This window comes from Mesoplodon densirostris, chromosome 1 (genome assembly GCF_025265405.1).
Source record: "Mesoplodon densirostris isolate mMesDen1 chromosome 1, mMesDen1 primary haplotype, whole genome shotgun sequence".
NCBI lineage: Eukaryota > Metazoa > Chordata > Mammalia > Artiodactyla > Ziphiidae > Mesoplodon > Mesoplodon densirostris.
The window spans coordinates 23,525,084-23,545,753 of NC_082661.1; the positions used below are offsets into that span (position 1 = coordinate 23,525,084).

A 20,670-nucleotide genomic window follows, 5' to 3' on the forward strand; every position below is an offset into this window, starting at 1 on the left:
GCTTAAGTGGCACCCCACTGGGGAGATTGTTTTCAACTTCACTCATCTGCAGCTGAACCACAGACCATAAGAGTTAAGAAGGCAGAAGAAGGGTAAGAAGTTATTCCAGGCAGAGGTACCAGCATGTGCAAAGCATGGTGTTCCTTCCCTTCCATGAAATTCAGCTCAAGAAGGGAATTCATTTTCCCAATTAGACATAAAGGCGATATAAAGACATACAAGATACAGCCACCTATTGTCTTTTTATATAATTAAAGGACCCTGAACCAAAATTTTTCATCTCATTTTTACAGAGAGATTCTTTCTGAGTCCCAGACTTGAACAACCCAATATATCAGATATTATAGTAAATATTGACCAGTGTAAACATGTCTGTATGTCTATTGAGGAAACATTCTTCCCTATGCTCTGGTAAACACAGAGAACACAGTGACAAAAAACAGAGCACCTGCCTTTTGGGAGCTCAGTGAGGTAAGAGAAGCATTTATGCAAAGAGATCCAGCAAATCATTATGAACCATGATAGGGATGTGTACAGGGCAGTCTAGAAGCATAAAGCAAAGGCGCCCAAACCTTTGTGCTTAATACCTGAAGTCAGAGTTACCTATATGATTGGTTAGAGATTCTTGAAGCCATTCTTGAGATCTCCCTCCAAAAATGAGATCGTCAAGAGAATATTTTGGATTAAATGTTATGTTTATGCTGGTTTTCTTTGATTTCTTATTTTTTAGCTTTATTGAAGCATACCTGACACATAGGAGTGTGATCTACTTCGTGTACAGCGTGATGATTTGATATACATATACATTGTGAAAGGATTTCCATAATCGAGTTAGCACATTCATTACCTCACATATTTACCTTTTTGTGTGTGTGTAAGAACACTTAAGTTCTACTGTCTCAGCAAACTGCAATTATATGATACAGCATTTTCAATGATAGTCACCATGTTATACATTAGATCCTCAGACCTTATTCATCTTATAACTGAAAGTTTGTGCACTCTTACCATTCTCTCCACATTTCTCCTTCCCCACCCCACAAGCCTCTGGCAACTACTCATCATCATCATCATCATCATCATTATTAATCACAACAATTGGTCTTAAAAACATGCAGAAAACCGTTAAACTCTACAGTCCCAACTAAAATGCATAAATGGGCTAGAAAATGATATGTTGCAGGTCATCTGCAGTGGTGTGTTTCCACAAGGTGTCTGATCAATGACAGCACCATTAAAACCAGCACATCTGTGAACATTTAACATTGTTTGGCTTCACCTCTTGAGAACTCACCAGTGCCACAAAGTAAAAGCAGCAGTAATTCTTTATAATGTATGACTGCAGATCTAGAGGCACCCTTAGGCCTTCAGGAAAAAGGGCGAGCACATCTACAAATAAAAATTGTTGGAAACACCGTGGCCTGATTTTAAAGTTTTATTTTGTTGTTGCAGTTGTTTTACTAGACATGGAAAAAATTTTAGGTAGGGTAAGGGAGTTGCCACAGTAGACTTTGGAAAGACAAAGGATTCTGTTTTGTCCCTGTCTGTTTACATTAGTTGATAAGAGGGACATGTCACTTGAAACAACAGCTCCTGCCTTTAGAGATAATAAAAGATCTTAAGAGAGTACTGCTATTATTGATTTGTCATCATATGCACATGGAAAGATGCAACTGGATGCAGGAGAATCATTTTGCCTCACGTTGACCCTAAGCACAAGCCAAGCAGCTTAGGTTTGTGTGATAGTTGCAACCCTGTGTTTCTGGGATGCCAGCGTCATAGGTACTGGTCGTTTCAAGGAAGAAACTTGCATCAGGTAAGGTGGGAGGTGAAGAACATGTTACAACCCAATAATAATTTACAAAAACCAGTTACCTGCTGAGCTTTCTAGTTTGAGGGCTGTCAGAAGGAGAGCTTGTCTTTTTTTTTTTTTTTATTGTTCATGACTTTGGCCTTGCAGTAGAGGTCACCTATGGATGCAATCAATGCTTCACTATGGGAAGTGCAGAGCTACCATCTCTGTCTGAACAAGCAGTCACTCGAGTACGTGACTGAAATGATGGTGAAAGTATCACCATCCACCTCTGTACAGATTCTAACTGGGAGAAATGTCCAAGTGCACGTTCCCTGTCTCTTTGGGGAAAATTATAAAACCCTTGTTAGGACATTTCTGCTTCCTAGGAGAAGAAGAAAGCAGAGTTCAATGTTTCAAACATAGGCTCTGAATTTCAGGCCATGTATCAATCAAAGAAAAGTTACTGACAGTGATAGTAGGGCCTTAAGGAGACTTTTAAGATAAAGAAAGACTAAGCTAGCTAGGCTTCAGACCCTGAGTTGGGAAATGAGTTCAAATAAGAAGAGTTCTGGGAATGCCCTTAGGACTATGATTCATTTACTTATTTCAAAGAGCTCACAGACCATTAAACACTCTCCCTCCCTTTCTCCCCCTCCCCTCCTTCCTTCCTCCCTCCTTCCCTTCCTCCCTTCTTTCTTTCAACATTTGACTATCTGTTACAGCTCAGGCATTATTTTATTCGTATATACACGTGAATATAAAGTGTTTAAAACAAAGCTGCTCCAGGGGCTCTCGGTTTGGTGTGCGTGTGTGCAGGGTGGTGGGATGCTGCTTTATATAGGGAAAGACATAAAATAATTATTTGTAGCAAACTCTTACAAAATTTGTATTAAAAAAAGAAATACTTAGGTAGAGAGCAGTTTTCCTGGTGTAACTGGGAAATAGTTAATGGAGGAAGTGACCTTTCAGATGTGTCTCATAATGAGTCAAAGAAGACGTGGTGAAACTGGAGAAGGGCCTTTCAAGCTGGAGAGAAAAACATACAGAGGCTCACAGAGGGCAGAGGAAAGGAATGAGGCACTTTGAGGACTGGCACACCTTCCTGTGTGCTAGGACATGGGACAGAGAAAGTGAAATGGGTCTTGGCTACCACACTGAGTCCTGAATGTAATGAGCGTTTTTAACATCTTCATTTTCTCATATGGATTTGATGGTGGGGCTGAGGGGCTCTGGGGAGGCAGAGGAAGACCAGTTTTAAGGCATGTTACTATTTTACACATGGAAATGGAACAGATTAAATGGATGTCTGCAAATCCTGATGAAAAAAATTATAGATAGTCCCAAGTTTAATTAATCTTGCTGAATGAAAGTCTTAAAGTATGATGACCCATATTGCTTATATAACAGAATACTTATTTTTGATTTAATATGGCTCACTGCAAGATAAGACTAAATAATGTGTGCCTCCAAGGCATCTGATTTTATTTTATTATTTTTTAAAACATATTTATTGGAGTATAATTGCTTTACATTGTTGTGTTACTTTCTGCTGTATAAGAAAGTGAATCAGCTATACATATACTTATATCCCTATATCCCCTCCCTCTTGCATCTCCTTCCCACCCTCCCTATCTCACCCCTCTAGGTGGTCACAAAGCACTTAGCTGATCTCCCTGTGCTATGAGGCTGCTTCCCACTAGCTATCTGTTTTACGTTTGGTAGTGTATATATGTCCATGCCACTCTCTCACTTTGTCCCAGCTTACCCTTCCCCCTCCCCGTGCCCTCAAGTCCATTCTCTACATCTGCCTCTTTATTCCTGTCCTGCCCCTAGGTTCATGAGAACCATATTTTTTTTAGATTCCATACATATGTGTTAGCATATGGTATTTGTCTTTCTCTTTCTGACTTACTTCACTCTGTATGACAGATTCTAGGTCCATCCACCTCATTACAAATAGCTCAATTTCATTTCTTTTTATGGCTGAGTACTATTCCATTGTATATATGTGTCACATCTTCTTTATCCATTCATCTGTTGATAGACGTTTAGGTTGCTTCCATGTCCTGGCTATTGTAAATAGAGCTGCAATGAACATTGTGGTACATGACTCTTTTTGAATTATGATTTTCTCAGGGTATATGCCCAGTAGTGGGGTAGCTGGGTTGTATGGTAATTCTATTTTTAGTTTTTTAAGGAACCTCCATACTGATCTCTATAGTGGCTGTATCAATTTACATTCTCATCAACAGTGCAAGAGAGTTCCCTTTTCTCCATACCCTCTCCAGCATTTATTGTTTATAGATTTTTTGATGATGACCATTCTCCCTGGTGTGATGTGATGCCTCGTTGTAGTTTTGATTTGCATTTCTCTAATGATTAGTGATGTTGAGCATCCTTTCATGTGTTTGTTGGCAGTCTGTATATCTTTTTTGGAGAAATGTCTATTCAGGTCTTCTGCCCATTTTTGGATTGGGTTGTTTGTTTTTTTGATATGGAGCTGCATGAGATGCTTGTATATTTTGGAGATTAATCCTGTGTCAGTTGCTTTTTAGCAAATATTTTCTCCCATTCTGAGGGTTGTCTTTTCATCTGTTTATGGTTTCCTTTGCTGTGCAAAAGCTTTTAAGTTTCATTAGGTCCCATTTGTTTATTTTTGTTTTTATTTCCATTTCTCTAGGAGGTGGATCAAAAAGGATCTTGTTGTGATTTATGTCATAGAGTGTTCTGCCTATGTTTTCCTCTAAGAGTTTGATAGTGTCTGGCCTTACATTTAGGTCTTTAATCCATTTTGGGTTGATTTTTGTGTATGGTGTTAGGGAGTGTTCTAATTTCATTCTTTTGTATGTAGCTGCCTGTCCAATTTTCCCAGCACCACTTATTGAAGAGGCTGTCTTTTCTCCATTGCATATTATTATCTCCTTTCTCAAAGAAAAGGTGACCATATGTGTGTGGGTTTATCTCTGGACTTTCTGTCCTGTTCCATTGATCTTTATTTCTGTTTTTGTGCCACTATCATACTGTCTTGATTGCTGTAGTCTTGTAGTATAGTCTGAAGTCAGGGAGCCTGGTTCCTCCAGCTCCATTTTTCTTTCTCAAGATTGCTTTGGCTATTTGGGGTCTTTTGTGTTTACATACAAACTGTGAAATTTTTTTTTCTAGTTGTTTGAAAAATGCCATTGGTAGTTTGATAGGGATTGCATTGAATCTGTAGATTGCTTTAGGTAGCATGGTCATTTTCACAATGTGGATTCTTGCAATCCAAGAACATGGTATATCTCTCCATCTGTTTGTATCATCTTTAATTTCTTTCATCAGTGTCTTATAGTTTTCTGCATACAGGTCTTTTGTCTCCTTAGGTAGGTTTATTCTTAGGTATTTTATTGTTTTTGTTGCAGTGGTAAATGGGAGTGTTTCCTTAATTTTTCCTTCAGACTTTTCATCATTAGTGTATAGGAATGCAAGAGATTTCTGTGCATTAATTTTGTATCCTGCTATTTTACCAAACTCATTGATTAGCTCTAGTAGTTTTTTGGTAGAATCTTTTGGATTTTCTAAGTGTAATATGTCAGGTGAAAACAGTGACAGCTTTACTTCTTCTTTTCCAAGTTGGATTCCTTTTTATTTGATATTCTTCTCTGATTGCTGTGGCTAAAATTTCCAAAATATGTTGAATAATAGTGGTGAGAGTGGGCAACCTTGTCTTGTTCCTGATCTTAGTGGAAATGGTTTCAGTTTTTCACCATGGAGAACGATGTTGGCTGTGGGTTTATCATATATGGCCTTTATTATGTTGAGGTAAGTTCCCTCTATGCCTACTTTCTGGAGAGTTTTTATCATAAATGGGTGTTGAAATTTGTTGAAAGCTTTTTCTGCATCTATTGAGATTTTCATATGGCTTTTGTACTTCAATTTTTTAATATGGTGTATCACATTGATTGATTTACATATAGTGAAGAATCCTTACATTCCTGGGATAAACCCCACTTGATCATGGTGTATGATCCTTTTAATGTGCTGCTGGAGTCTGTTTGCTAGTATTTTGCTGAGGATTTTTGCATCTATGTTCATCAGTGATTTTGGCCTGTAGTTTTCTTTTCTTGTGACATCTTTGTCTGGTTTTGGCATCAGGGTGATGGTGGCCTCGTAGAATGAGTTGGGAGTGTTCCTCCCTCTGCTATATTTTGGAAGAGTCTGAGAAGGATAGGTGTTAGTTCTCTCTAAAAGTTTGATAGAATTCACCTGAGAAGCCATCTGGTCCTGGCCTTTTGTTTCTTGGAAGATTTTTAATCACAGTTTCAATTTCAGTGCTTGTGACTGGTCTGTTTATATTTTCTGTTTCTTCCTGGTTCAGTCTCAGAAGGTTGTTCTTTTCTAAGAATTTGACCATTTCTTCCAGGTTGTCCATTTTATTGGCATATAGTTGCTTGTAGTAATCTCTTATGATCCTTTGTTTTTCTGCAGTGTCAGTGGTTACTTCTCCTTTTTCACTTCTAATTCTGTTGATTTGACTCTTTTCCCTTTTTTCTTGATGAGTGTGGCTAATGGTTTATCAATCTTGTTTATCTTCTCAAAGAACCAGCTTTTAGTTTTATTGATCTCTGCTATTATATCTTTCATTTCTTTTTCATTTATTTCTGATCTGATCTTTATGATTTCTTTCCTTCTGCTAACTTTGGGATTTTTTTTGTTCTTCTTTCTCTAATTGCTTTAGGTGTAAGTTAGGTTGTTTGTTTGAGATGTTTCTTGTTTCTTGAGGTAGGATTGTATTGCTATAAACTTCCCTCTTAGAACTGCTTTTGCTGTATTCCATACGTTTTGGGTCGTCATGTTTTCATTGTCATTCTTTTCTAGGTATTTTTTAATTTCCTCTTTGATTTCTTCAGTGATCTCTTGGTTATATGGTAGCATATTGTTTAGCCTCCATGTGTTTGTATTTTTTACAGATTTTTTTCCTGTAATTGATATCTAGTCTCACAGCATTTTGTTCAGAAAAGATACTTGATATGATTTCAATTTTCTTAACTTTACTAAGGCTTGATTTGTGACCCAAGATATGGTCTATCTTGGAGAATGTTCCATGAACACTTGAGAAGAAAGTGTATTCTGTTGTTAGCATTTGGCTGTTAGCATTTGCCCTTTTATGGCTGTTAGCATTTGCCTTTTGTATTGAGGTGCTCCTATGTTGGGTGCATAAATATTTACAATTGTTATATCTTCTTGGTTGATTCCTTGATCATTATGTAGTGTCCTTCTTTGTCTCTTGTAATAGTCTTTATTTCAAAGTCTATTTTGTCTGATATGAGTATTTCTACTCCAGCTTTCTTTTGATTTCCATTGGCATGGACTACCTTTTTCTATTCCCTCACTTTCAGTCTATATACGTCCCTAGTTCTGAAGTGGGTCTCTTGTAGACAGCATATATTCAGATATTATTTTTGTATCCATCCAGCGAGCTTCTGTCTTTTGGTTGGAGGATTTAATCCTTTCACATTTAAGGTAATTATTGATATTTATGTTCCTATTACCATTTTTTAAATTGTTTTGGATTTGTTTTTGTAGGTTCTTTTCTTCTCTTGTGTTTCCCATTTAGAGAAGTTCCTTTAGTATTTGTTGTAGAGCTAGTTTGGTGGTGCTTAATTCTCTTAGCTTTTGCTTGTCTATAAAGCTTTTGATTTCTCCATCATATCTGAATGAGATCCTTGCCTGGTAGAGTAATGTTGGTTGTAGGTTCTTCCTTTTCATCACTTTAAATATGTCATGCCACTGCCTTGTGGCTTGTAGAGTTTCTGCTGAGAAATCATCTGTTAACATTATGGGAGTTCCCTTGTATGTTTTTTGTTACTTTCCCTTGTTGCTTTTAATATTTTTTCTTTGTATTTAATTTTTTATAATTTGATTAATATGTGTCTTGTTGTATTTCTCCTTGGATTTATCCTGTATGGGACTCTCTGAACTTCCTGGACTTGACCGACTATTTCCTTTCCCATATTAGAGAAGTTTTCAACTATAATCTCTTCAACTATTTTCTCAGTCCCTTTCTTTGTCTCTTCTTCTTCTGGGACCCCTATAATTCGAATGTTGGTGCGTTTAATGTTGTCCCAGAGGTCTCTGAGACTGTCCTCAATTCTTTTCATTCTTTTTCTTTATTCCACTCTGCGACAGTAATTTCTACTATTTTATCTTCCAGGACACTTATCCGTTCTTCTGCCTCAGTTATTTTGCTCTTGATTCCTTCTAGACAATTTTTAATTTCATTTATTGTGTTGTTCATCATTGTTTGCTTGCTCTGTAGTTCTTCTAGGTCCTTGTTAAACATTCCTTGTATTTTCTTCATTCTATTTCCAAGATTTTGGATCATCTTTACTATCATTACTCTGAATTATTTTTCAGGTAGACTGCCTACTTCCTCTTCATTTGTTTGGTCTGGTGGGTTTTTTCATTGCTCCTTCATCTGCTGCATATTTCTCTGTCTTCTCATTTTGCTGAACTTACTGTGTTTGGGGTCTACTTTTTGCAGGCTGCAGGTTCATAGTTCCCTTTGTTTTTGGTGTCTTCCCCCAGTGGGTGTGATGCTGTCTATTTGGGATGATGCTGTCTATTCAGGCATTCCACAGATGCAGGGTACACCAAGTTGATTGTGGAGATTTAATCCGCTGCTTCTGAGGCTGCTCGGAGAAAGTTCCCTTTCTCTTCTTTGTTTGCACAGCTCCTGGGGTTCAGCTTTGGACTTGGCATTGCTCTGCATGTAGGTTGCCCTCTGGCGTCTGGTCTTTATCCAGACAGGAGGGGGTTAAAGGAGCAGCTGATTATGGGGCTCTGGCTCACTCAGGCCAGTGGGAGGGAGGGGTATGGATGCGGGGCAAGCCTGCGGTGTCAGAGGCCAGCGTGACATTGCAACAGCCTTAGGCATGCCATATGTTCTCCTGGGGAAGTTGTCCCTGGATCCCGGGACCCTGGCAGTAGCGGGCTGCACAGCCTCCAGGGAGGGGAGGTGTGGATAGCGTCCTGTGCTCGCACACAGGATTCTTGGTGGCGGCAGCAGCAGCCTTAGCGTCTGCTGCCCGTCTCTGGGGTCCATGCTGTTAGCCGCTGCTCACTCCCGTCTGTCTCTGGAGCTCGTTTAGGCAGTGCTCTGCCTTCTGTGGGCAGACAGGGAAGGATTCCCCTCTCCTCGTGCACCCCGAAACAATGGTCTGTTGCGTCTCAGGCAGGTCCAGAGTTTTTCCCCAACTCCCTCCCGGCTAGCTGTGGCACACTAGCCCCCTTCAGGCTGTGTTCACGCAGTCATCCCAAGTCCTCTCCCTGGGATCTGACCTCCGAAACCCAAGCCTCAGCTTCCAGCCCCTGCCCGCCGCGGCGGGTGAGCAGACAAACCTCTCGGGCTGGTGAGTGGTGGTCGGCACCGATCCTCTGTGCGGGAATCTCTCCACTTTGCCCTCTGCACCCCTGTTGCTGTGCTCTCCTCCGTGGCTCCAAAGCTTCCCCCCTCTGCCCCCCGCAGTCTCCGCCCACAAAGGGGCTTCCCAGTGTGTGGAAACCTTTCCTCCACAGCTCCCTCCCACTGGTGCAGGTCCCATCCCTGTTCTTTGTCTCTGTTTTTTCTTTTTTTCTTTTACCTTACCCAGGTATGTGGGGAGTTTCTTGCCTTTGGGGAAGTCTAAGGTCTTCTGCCAGCATTCAGTAGGTGTTCTGTAGGAGTTGTTCCACAGGTAGATGTATTTCTGATGTATTTGTGGGGAGGAAGGTCATCTCCACATCTTACTCCTCCGTCATCTTGAGGGTCCTCTCCAAGGCATTTTAAATAGACTTGTATTTTACTTACACTTGTGATTTCTGGCACATATCATAATATGAGTGCATCTGTATTTCCCACTCACACAGGTTCAACAATACAGAGAATGGTCACTCTAGGCTGTTCTGGCCACTACATTGTTTAGGTCATGTAGTCTGTTCATAGGATAGTAGTAGGTAGTTCTGCAAATTTCAAATGAAAACATTGATTAGATCAGTTTGCTGTGTAAATCACTGTTTAAGTCACCCAGGTAAAGCAGCCTGCCTGGCATCTGCCTGACAACTCTTGAAAGTTTAATATACTGTCAGTGAGACTGTTACATATGACATGCATGGGACTCATTTGCAATTTGGAGTTAATAACACACAGTATCCTTGCCAGAGTCAAGCCTGGCCATCATCAAATAAAGGATTTTTTATAGGTTTTATTTGAAGTGAAAATTGTACTGTCACGCTATATCAATAAATACAGTAGATGTATCCTAAGGATTGTGGCTTTAGAATCCCATGAACATTAGTAGTTTGTGGGCTCAGCTGAGTTTCTCTGAGGCACATGGGAATTCATTAATGTTGATGTTTCTCCATCATTTAGGTCTGTGATGGGGTCGAACAAGGAACCAGATCTTGTGCATCTCGAGGCCAGAACTGTGGATGGTCGTAAGTAAAACAACTTTTCCATGACGTTAATAGTAATTAATTTTATCGATCTGCCATGAATCGCATCTGTGTTAAGGGAAATCACAGTGGCAATAATCAATAATCTAAGTCGTTTGGACCTGAGGACTTTTTTTTTTTTGTCCTTAGTTACCTAGAGTTGTCTTAATAGTTCTCTACAACTCTCATCCAATCAAGGGGTTTTCTTTGCAGGTGATGAGAAAATTCCCCCCCATTTTTTTTTCTTTTTTTTTTGCGGTACGCGGGCCTCTCTCTGTTGTGGCCTCTCCCGTTGCGGAGCACAAGCTCCAGCCGCGCAGGGTCAGCGGCCATGGCTCACGGGCCCAGCCGCTCCACGTCATGTGGGATCTTCCTGGACCAGGGCATGAACCTGTGTCCCCTGCATCGGCAGGCGAACTCTCAACCACTGTGCCACCAGGGAAGCCCCAAAATTTCTTACTTTTTAAGTAAACACTTGTTATTATTGCATTATTGCTGCTCTTTTGTTTTGATTTGTTTTGCCAGTTTCCTTATTTTATCAGATATCATCCAGGCAATGCCTCACTGTCTAGTGGGAGATTGACAAAACACTTGGAAAGGGCTTGTAGAAGAGCATCATCCTGTCTGTCCCCTATCGTAAGCGGCAGGAGGCAAAAGCCAGTTGGTGGTTCTGAACATCCCTAGTAGGTTGGCTACAGTGAAGGACTGTGTTTCCTATGGACATTTTGGCTTTAGCACATGATGGAGATCAAAGCTGATGCTCCACAATCCAAACCCATGTCTGCATGACTCACAAGTTCACTCACTTACTGTGTGACCTTGAAAAAGTTACTTAAACTCTTTATGCCTCCATTTCTTCACTGTAAATTAAATAAGTTAATAATAATGATTCATATAGTAGCTAATATTTACTAAGCACTTGCCGTGTACCAAGAATTATGCTAAGGGCTTTCTATACTTTATCACAATTAATCTTCACTACAATTCATAGGTGGTGGTTCCCATTTTACAGATGAAGAAACCAAGGCATAGAAAGTTTAAGTAATATATTTAAACAACAACAACATAGATTTCCTTCCCCTTCTTTGGTCCTGAGGATCTCCAGGAGGGCTAAGCATTTCAGGGGGTACTAGTAGGGAACTACAGGTGAAAGGGAATAAGGAAAAAGAGAATATGGGGAAATGCATAGAAGGACAATAGATGAGGAGAGAAAACCCAGGTGAAAAGAAAGAGGTCTCAAGTGCAGAGAAAAGGAAGAGAACGGACTCTCCAATTACCACAGTGCCTAGAGGCTGGTCGAAGTTGTTCAGCACTGAGCCAGAGGGTGATAATCTAATTTTTGACACCTTCCCTGTTTTAAAAATATCCCTCACAATTCACACACTTCATCATCACTGACACTAAGCCTGTCTACTTGCCCTCCACTTTTCTGATGCAAAGGCAGATGATACCCATGGTTTACCAGCTCACAGCTCAAAGAAGCTGGTCACCCCAGCCATCCAAACTCTCCAGAAACCACACCTACTCCATTACTATGTGCTCACAGGGAGATATCTTTATCTCCAGAGGTTTCTTTCCCCCTTTGGGGAATGAATATATTCTTTGGCAGAATCAGTGTGGGGATAGATCAGGGTCCAAGCTGACCATCTCCTTTCTCCTTTATAAACTCAGGCAGAGCTCTGATATGTAATGTGCCCAGATTGTACCTGACACAGAATAATCTCAACAGTTTAGAGCTGCTTTCCCACCTCTTTATAAAGTGGGCTCTCTCTGGTGGTGACCAGAGCTGATAATATTATCTTGGATTCCATGGTTCAGTTCTCAGTACACAGTAGCCAGAGCTGTCTTAAGTCAAAAGTTGCCATGCCATCTGTTTAGAGCTTTGTTTTAGTTCCCATTGCTGTAGTAATAAAGAACACAGTTCTCACCTTTACTTGTAGCTGCAACATAATCTGTCGCCTGCCCATTTCCTCAGCCTCATCTCACTCTGTGCCCTCCTCGATCATCACCTGCAGGCCTTTGGGTTTGCTTTCAATTTTTAGAAACTACAAAGTTCTATGTCTCCATAACAAGACTCTAATACCTGCGGTTTCCTCTGCTTGGAATACCTTTCTTTATTCCCCCTTCCCTGACCAATTCAGAGCCAAGTATTACTGAAAATCATTCAGATTAAGGTCAAGCATCATTTCTAATTTTTTCAACTTTTTGAAATAATGTTAGGCTCACAAAGAAGTTGCAGAATCATAGTATGGAGTTCCCCTGAACCCTTCACCCAGCTTCCCCCAATGATAACATCCAAAATAACCATAGAACTATATCAAATCCAGGGAGAGCATCCATTTCTTAAGGAAGTCTTTCTTGAAGTCCTAATCTAAACCAGTTTATTTTGTTTGCTTTCATCCAACTCTATTATTTTTCTTTATTGTATTCATCTTAGTTTGAAATTATACATTCCATTTGATCACAAGTTTTCCTCTCCACCAGCCTATTAAGTTCTATGTGTGCAGGAGCCAAGTATACCTTTGCTCAGTACTGCATCTCCAGCACATTCTACAGTGACTACATGTAGATGGAGCTTAATAAATATTTATTGAATGAATGAACACATAGTTGACCAATTGTCAGGGTTACCAGCTGGCTACCTAACCTCACTTACCAGGTTGTCTGATAAATTTAGAGCATTGCATCTCAGACTTGAACATGCATACGACCCATCCAGGGATCTTGTTAAAATGTGGATTCTGATTCAGTAAGGGCCCAAGAGTCTTCAGGTGAAGCCAGTGCCTCTGGTCTGTGGAACACACAGTAACAAAGTCCCACAACGAAAGACTAATGAAAGAGCTTTAGGGTCTGTTTCCCATGACTACACCCCTTGTTTAGAAAGCTCTGGATGGAATTGGTAGCATCCCAGGTTGCTTTTATTTTCAAGCTTTGGGGGATAATGCTGCTTTCTGGCTTGTGGCATTTAATGCACATTACCCCATATTCTGAAAACAACAAGGCTGTCACTTTCCCTGATCGGCACGTTTTCTCTCACCCAACATTATTCCTGTGCTCCCTGCAGGCACGGAGGTTGGTAATGCCAAACTGTCATCTCAGGCTCAGCTTTCACAAGGCATGCAATATATCAGTTATAATTTTATTTATTTTATTTTACTTTTCTGCAAAGACAGCATCTTCAGAAACTATCCAAGAGTGAAAATTCAATAAAGGGATTTAGTTTGAAAAGTTATCCCTGTCAAAACAAAACATTAAAAAAAAACCCTACCAATTGAAATAAAGGATCTAAGCATAACTCCTGACCTGACTAAATATAAAAAACAATGAGGTTTTCTCAGTATCATATTCCCTCTGTGTGTCTGTCTGTCTGTCTGTCTCTCTCCAAGAGAGTCAGTAAACGTGGCTTCGTCAAAGAAACAGAGGAGGAGGAAGGAAAGGAAGAACATGGAGAGGTCAGAGTAGCAAGCTATTAGCAAATATAACTGAGAGTGTATTTATCAAAATCAGACTCCATGCTGGTCATTTGCTCCAAGAAATCCAATATCTCTATGTTATCTCTCTCCCCATTCTGGAATTGGGATCCCTCTTTTTTCTCCATCCTTTCATTACTGTTTAGTATATGAAACTCACTGTTTATATTCTAGGTCATACATCTGGTAGGGTGTATGCCAAAATAATATGATTTTTTTTTTTTACTTTGTAACAAGTAATTTTTTCCTGATTTAAATGGGTTTAGGAATTTTGTAGACAAGGCACTGAGGCACGTGACAGAAATAATCTCTCCTTGCTTATTTTACTTATCACCACGTGGTGGATGGCAAATGCTTATGTGGGCTTGTTATTCAAAGTTTAGTTTTAGTGTCATTTCAAATCTTCCTAGATTATATTTTATAATTAATTTCTGTTTCAATTGAAGTCTCCATATTTGAGGGGAGGTGAGCTCTGGAAAGCTTTTGCTCTACGAAGGTCTATGACCTATGTAAACATTTCTTGCCAACTGTGCTCTGAAATCTGGATGTTTTGTAGTTAACAACCATGACAAGGATGTTATTCTTTCTTGTACTACCTCTCTGCCTTGGGAAGCAAGCTGAAGAGAGCAAACTCAAGTACAATCAGTCACAGGAAGTATTATTGGAATATTTTTAATGTGTTTATTGGATATGGCATTTGTTATCGGCCCCTGTGTTCAACCGAGGGCAAATTGACAGGTCCTCATCCAGGACACAAAGATTTTGCTGTTTAAATACCTTGTGTGTGTGTATGTGTGAATGTGCACATGCATTGTATGCACTTAATACCTTAAAAGTGCTACCCAGTACATTATAATAGTAAAAAGGAAACCTACATTCTATTGATTTACCTAATATAGGTACAGGTGTGTGTGTGTGTGTGTGTGTGTGTGTGTATGTAATCTATGTAGTTAGAAAATGTTGACCCAACTCTTGGATTGAAATCTTTGTGAAAAGCTGTATCTTATTTAATCTTGGTTCTATGTACAAAACATAGCTCAGAGCCTGGCACATTCATGTGTGTTGACTTAATAAATATCTGTGTGTGTCACTATTGGGCACGTCTTCTTACAGAAGGGCCTTTAACCATAGGGTGTGTAGAGTCCCTTAGGCCTAATGGATGAGCATGAGAAACTCATGACTCCCTGAAATTGTATGCCAGTATGTATATGTGATTTGGAGGAAAAGAATATAACTTTTATCAGAATTCTTTGCATGGTAATACACATGGGTCTATAGTTTTATATTTATGCTCATCTATATACATCACCTTGTAAGAGAACCTGCAGTACCAAGTTTGAGCTTTATTGCTTCTCCCTTTTACTTCTGAAATGAAAGACCTGGCCAGTGACCTGAATTTTTTCTGTACTTGTAGTGATCCGTGCCAGCAGGGACAGGGGACAATTACTGGTCTCCATGTCTATTTACTTGAGTAACTAACCTTGTAACAACTTACCATAGGACTAATCTCTTTCATTGGCAAAAAACAACCTTGGCCCTTTAACCAGCTATGAAAAAGACTGCCTCCAAACTCTTTCTGAAATGAAACTCAAACCAGCATTTTATAAGCTGAGATAAAAATCAAAGGAAAATCACAACTTTGTATAGCCACCATCTCACTAATTCTTGTCGTGGGTAAGAACTGGACATCTCATTTCTGCTTTTCACTTTCCACCCCTCCAATCGAATTTCCATATTGAACGGCATGCATATCAATATCTGTATAAGGCGAGCACTGCTGAGATACTGTGGGAAGGTGATAGAGACCTCAGTTCTCATCAGGCCCAGTATATTAGCAATGAAATGGTTTGAGTTTACACCATAAGCATTAATTACTTTTATACCAACAGAAGTAGCAATGATGACAATAAAAAGATAAGTAGTATTCCAGTGTATCAAGGGAAAAGTAGATCCACTTCCTGACCTTCATTCTCATTCCCCAAAGTTAGTAATTTTATTTATTCGTTAAAAAATATTTATTTATTTAGGCTGTGCTGGGTCTTAGTTGCGGCATGCGGGATCTTTACTTGCAGCATGCAGACTCTTAGTTGTGGCATGCATGCAGGATCTAGTTCCCCAACCAGGGGAACTGCATTGGGAGCACGGAGTCTTACCCCCTGGACCACCAGGGAAGTCCCCAAAGTTGGTATTTTTTTAAAAATATGTCTTCTATATTATTCCAGAAATTGTTTAGGCTTATACAGATAAATATGTATGTGTGTACACATATATACACACTCACAAATGTTCATATTGTAAAACCGTTATGCCAGATTCAGTGTGGGTGAATGCAATAGCAAGTTAAAAATCTTTCTATATCAGTATATATAAATTTAGCCACTTCATGGCTAATCACTACATAGGAACCCCATTATACAGCCAACTATAATTTTGTTAATCACCATCTCATTAATAGATATATAGATGTTTGGCTATTTCAAAGAATGTTGATACATACATGTACGCATGTATTACTTATTTGGTGAATAAGCATTCAAACGTGTTTAGGGAGCAAGCACTGCTCAAAGAAAAATTACTGATGGGAAATCCCTGGGATTTCCCTGGGAAATCCAAGAATGTGTACATTTTCAATTTTTACAGGCATTGTCACATTTCCCTCTGAAATAGATGCATCACTGCATACTCTCTAAATATGAGAATGCCTATGTTTATGTACCCTCAATAGTCCAGGTTGTTATGAAAATTTTTTTAAACATAGCCTGTCTGATGAGCAAAAATGCGACGTATGCTTATTGTTTTAATTTGTATTTATTTACTTAGGAGTGAGGTTAAGAATTTGTATTTATTTTTCTTGGTTATTTGTAGTTCCTCTTCAATGACCCTTCAAAAGCTATCAAATCTCTTTAGTGTTCTAGAGAAGAATGTTATGCATTCTTTGCATTTTTATGCAAATGTAAAACATATCAAACCTGCCACTCCAGCTCTTGTACACCAATTGGCCTTATTAGACCCCATGTTTCATAGCCTTCTTTTACCTTCTTTTTCAATCAGTTAATATATTAATCACTTCTAGGGTGGGGCCTGGGAAGAGGTTAGAAGTTTCCACTTCTGGTCAGTTTCAGATTATGATAGTTCCCCACCACTGAAGCCAAATCTGGCCTCTGTACCCCAACACGGAATTAAATCTTGGAGACAGAGTTTTGGGTGAAGTAGAAAAGAATAGTTTTATTGCTTTGCCAGGCAAAAGGGGCCACAGCAGGCTAATGCCCTCAGAACTGTGTGTCCCGACCTGGAGGGGGTAGTGAGGAGTTTTATAGCAATGGTTCAAAGAGGAGGGTGTGATCAGCTCATGGACATTCTTCTGATTGGTCAGTGGTGAGGTAAGCGGGAAGAAGCATCATCAACCTTCTGGTTGCAGCAGGTTTGGGGTCTAAGTGCTTGTGGGCAGCATACCATTAACTTCTCCCACCTGGTGGGGATTTCAGTATCTGCAAAACAGCTCAAAGATACTGTTATGTATGTCCCTTGAGGGGGGAACCAGGGCCCTGCCCCAAGGCTGCACTATTGTTTCTTGACTGGTCCTCCCTTGTCTCTGCATCCCCTCCCTTCCCTAATTAGCAACCGTTTGAACCTGCCTGTTGGAACTCAGGGAAGGTCTTGGAGGCTGAATGAAGCCTATTTCCTGTAATCAAGAAATGGAGGGCTTCCCTGGTGGCACAGTGGTTGAGAGTCCACCTGCCGACGCAGGGGACACGGGTTCGTGCCCTGGTCCGGGAAGATCCCACATGCCACGGAGCAGCTAGGCCCGTGAGCCATGGCCGCTGAGCCTGCACGTCCGGAGCCTGTGCTCCACAATGGGAGAGGCCACAACAGTGAGAGGCCCGCGTACCGCAAAAAAAAAAAAAAAAAAAAAAAAGAAATGGGGCCACAGAAAGGCTTTTGTGTCCATGAGCCCCACAGGGTCCTGCTTGGTTTCATCACTTCCCAACACGTTTACCAAATGCCTTCTCACTTCTCCTCCCCTATCCCTAAATCATGCTTCCAGACTTAGAGAGTCCAGTGGCACCTACTGATATTGGAGAGGCAGCAGTGAGTGGTGGTGTGAAGCAAGATCTTAATTCCCTGCCCAGGAATTGAACCTGGGTAGCTTGGATGAAAACCAGGAATCCTAACCACCACACCCCCTGGCTCTTGCCCCCAGTGAAAAATGCATTTCTCACAGAGGCAAAAACTGTAAAAAGATGTACAAAGTTTATTATTAGAGACATAGCACAGCAAGTGGGAGAGCGCACAGAGAAACAGTTTGTTTAGTTAAGATAGAAGCAAGGCAGAGATGCACCTGGAGAGAAGGGGTTTGGGCGTCCTCCCTTAATGAGGAGGAGTGCAGTTAGTCAGAAACTAGGCAGAGCTACACACCCAGAGAAGAGTGTGGGCATCCTGAATGAGGAGCGCAGTGAAGAGGTGATTTTTTTTTTTTTTTTTTGCAGTACGCGGGCCTCTCACTGCTGTGGCCTCTCCCATTGCGGAGCACAGGCTCCGGACGTGTAGGCTCAGCGGCCATGGCTCACGGGCCCAGCCGCTTCGTAGCACATGGGATCCTCCTGGACTGGGGCACGAACCCGTGTCCCCTGCATCGGCAGGCAGACTCTCAACCACTGTGCCACCAGGGAAGCCCTAAAGAGGTGATTTAAATCACTTATTAGGACAGTCCTTCTGGGTCTTTGTTTACCTTTGGCCAATTATCTTGTTTCTTTTTTTCACTCCTGCCTGGTCCTAGGACGCTCCCCAACATGCGTGCACAACTATTTGCTAAGATGGATCCCACCACAGAGGCCCGTGGGTGCACGTCCACACATATTATGGGGTGATGCCCCCTCCCTTTTTGACCCCCAAGGAGCCTTCCTGCACATGTGCAGATAGGGAAGTTTTCCTTGACCTCAGGAGTGGTCATCTTATCTCTTTACTTCAGCAGAGCTCAGCTTCTGCCACTAGCTTTGTCCTTGGAGTGTCTGGGTGAGAACAAAGCTTCAGTTTTACTCCACTTGACAAACACCAGCTGTCCAGCACAGGGGCCCATCTATCTCCTACCTCAACTTCCCCCTGAGAGACATGAGCCTCAAGAAATCTTTACTGGGAGCATGAGGGATGATGGTCTGTCCTCTGTCGCTTCTTCAGGCTGGCAAGGGACTCATAGACAGTATCTAGTTGGGGTCATGGAGCTCTCGCCCTGTTTCATTAAGGGCCCCCAGGGTGACTTACGCTGTTAATTCTGGCAGGATCTGTTCTGAGGAGAACAGATGAAATCTCTGCATCACCATTATCCTGATGTGAAACTGTTGCAATCTGAAAGAGACAAACTTAACAAGTATGCAAATATTGTAAATATCAGTAAAAGAATTATTGTAACCAGTGGCCAAAGCAGGAGTTAGAACCAAGTTATATTTGGTAACAATTTTTGATCCTGGTCCAGATAGAGTCAGCACTTGGGTTACCCTGTTCAAAGGAATGGAGCCATTTGGTGTGGTCATATATATTTTTTGATGTCTTTTTTTATTAGCCTAGTGTTACTGATGTAGGTATAACAGATTCAGAAGTAGTTGGAGGAGTGACAACCTGAACATTAATAAACAAAATAGATCTTTTTTTTTTTTTTTCAGGAAGATAAGCCTGAATCCCAGTCTAGACCTGGCACTTTGAGGAGACCTGTAGTCAGGTAGCCAGTTGTCTAGTTTTATCCAAGTAGGTTTTAACCTTTGATGTGGTATTAACACATAAACCAAAGCAGTTGTCATTGTTAATGATTTTAGTGTTTTTCTAGGTATGAGAAAGGTGAGAATTTGGGCTCATAAAAATCCTTACCTGAAAATATCTAACCATCTGCAGGCCTGTTTTGTCAGTTTTTTCCCAGAGCACACAATGCCTCATTCCTGATCTCCACCTTGAGCTCCTTTCAGGAGGTATTGAAGGTCAGCAGTTGCAGCAGCTCCAGATTTAATCTTTGTAGAGGCAGGCAGCAAGTGCCAGTTTCCTGTCGGCAGGGCCCCTTCATGGTCATAAATTTGACCATGGTTGGGGGGCATTTTATGACTACTTTGTCCCACAGTGCTAGGAATGCTCAGTGTGCCATTACTGGACTAGGCCTTGTGAGTAGCCAAAAGTCTTTGGACCTCCTGCTTTACTAGTCTCTTACGGTCTAGGAAAATATTCCCTCTTGTTGCTTCTTCTTGTATCTACAGTTTCACTCTTACAGTCATTGATCTCATATGGGACTATATACCATCATTTCATCAGAGGCTCAGTCACACATTTGGTAATGTAAGAAACAACAATTTGTAAAACAGGCAAAAATAGAAATAATAGAGCTAGCAGTATTAGTAAGGTCATAAGTAAGAATTTAAGTTAAGAAATTTTCATTAGGCACAGCCTAGTACATCTCCAGCTTGTCTGGCTTAGTCTATTTTTCACCAGTCCTTATCTGTAAGGGAAATTGTATACATTGGCATTGGCCATAAGGCATTTAGCCCAATTTCCTTGTGTTACCAGGCTCCTTATCCTTAGCGTAGTGTAATTGTTTCTTTAAACTTGAATGACTATAGCCTGGTGTTAATCTCCTGGTTGTAGATCATGGAGCATCTGATCTTTATCCAAAGATTGATTACAAAGTTAGGCTTCAGAAACAAACTTAGAGTGTCCCTTTAATAACTCAATTAAAACTTGTAACGGTATAACATAACAGCAAGGAACTATCTGGGAAGTGAGTCTTAGTAAACACAGAACTTAACTAATGAAACTATGATAATATTTAGTGAAACATATTTTTTTTAATTACCCCCATTTTTATTAAACACAGCCAAGGGCTTCCCTGGTGGCACAGTGGTTAAGAATCTGCCTGCCAATGCAGGGGACATGGGTTTGAGCCCTGGTCTGGAAGAGCACATATGTCTTCCCATAGTGCTG

The 20,670-nt window shown here is 40.7% G+C and overlaps 1 protein-coding gene across 7 annotated transcripts in view; it reads left to right on the top strand.

The window, feature by feature from the left end:
- The window catches only part of SORCS1 (sortilin related VPS10 domain containing receptor 1), a 572,111-nt gene that overhangs the window by 394,058 nt on the left and 157,383 nt on the right, over positions 1-20,670 (top strand). For all 7 annotated transcript variants that reach the window (XM_060099829.1, XM_060099837.1, XM_060099849.1 and 4 more), the window contains exon 6: positions 10,182-10,246. In XM_060099829.1, coding sequence (XP_059955812.1) covers positions 10,182-10,246 — 65 coding nt within the window. The remainder of the gene's footprint in view (positions 1-10,181; positions 10,247-20,670) is intronic.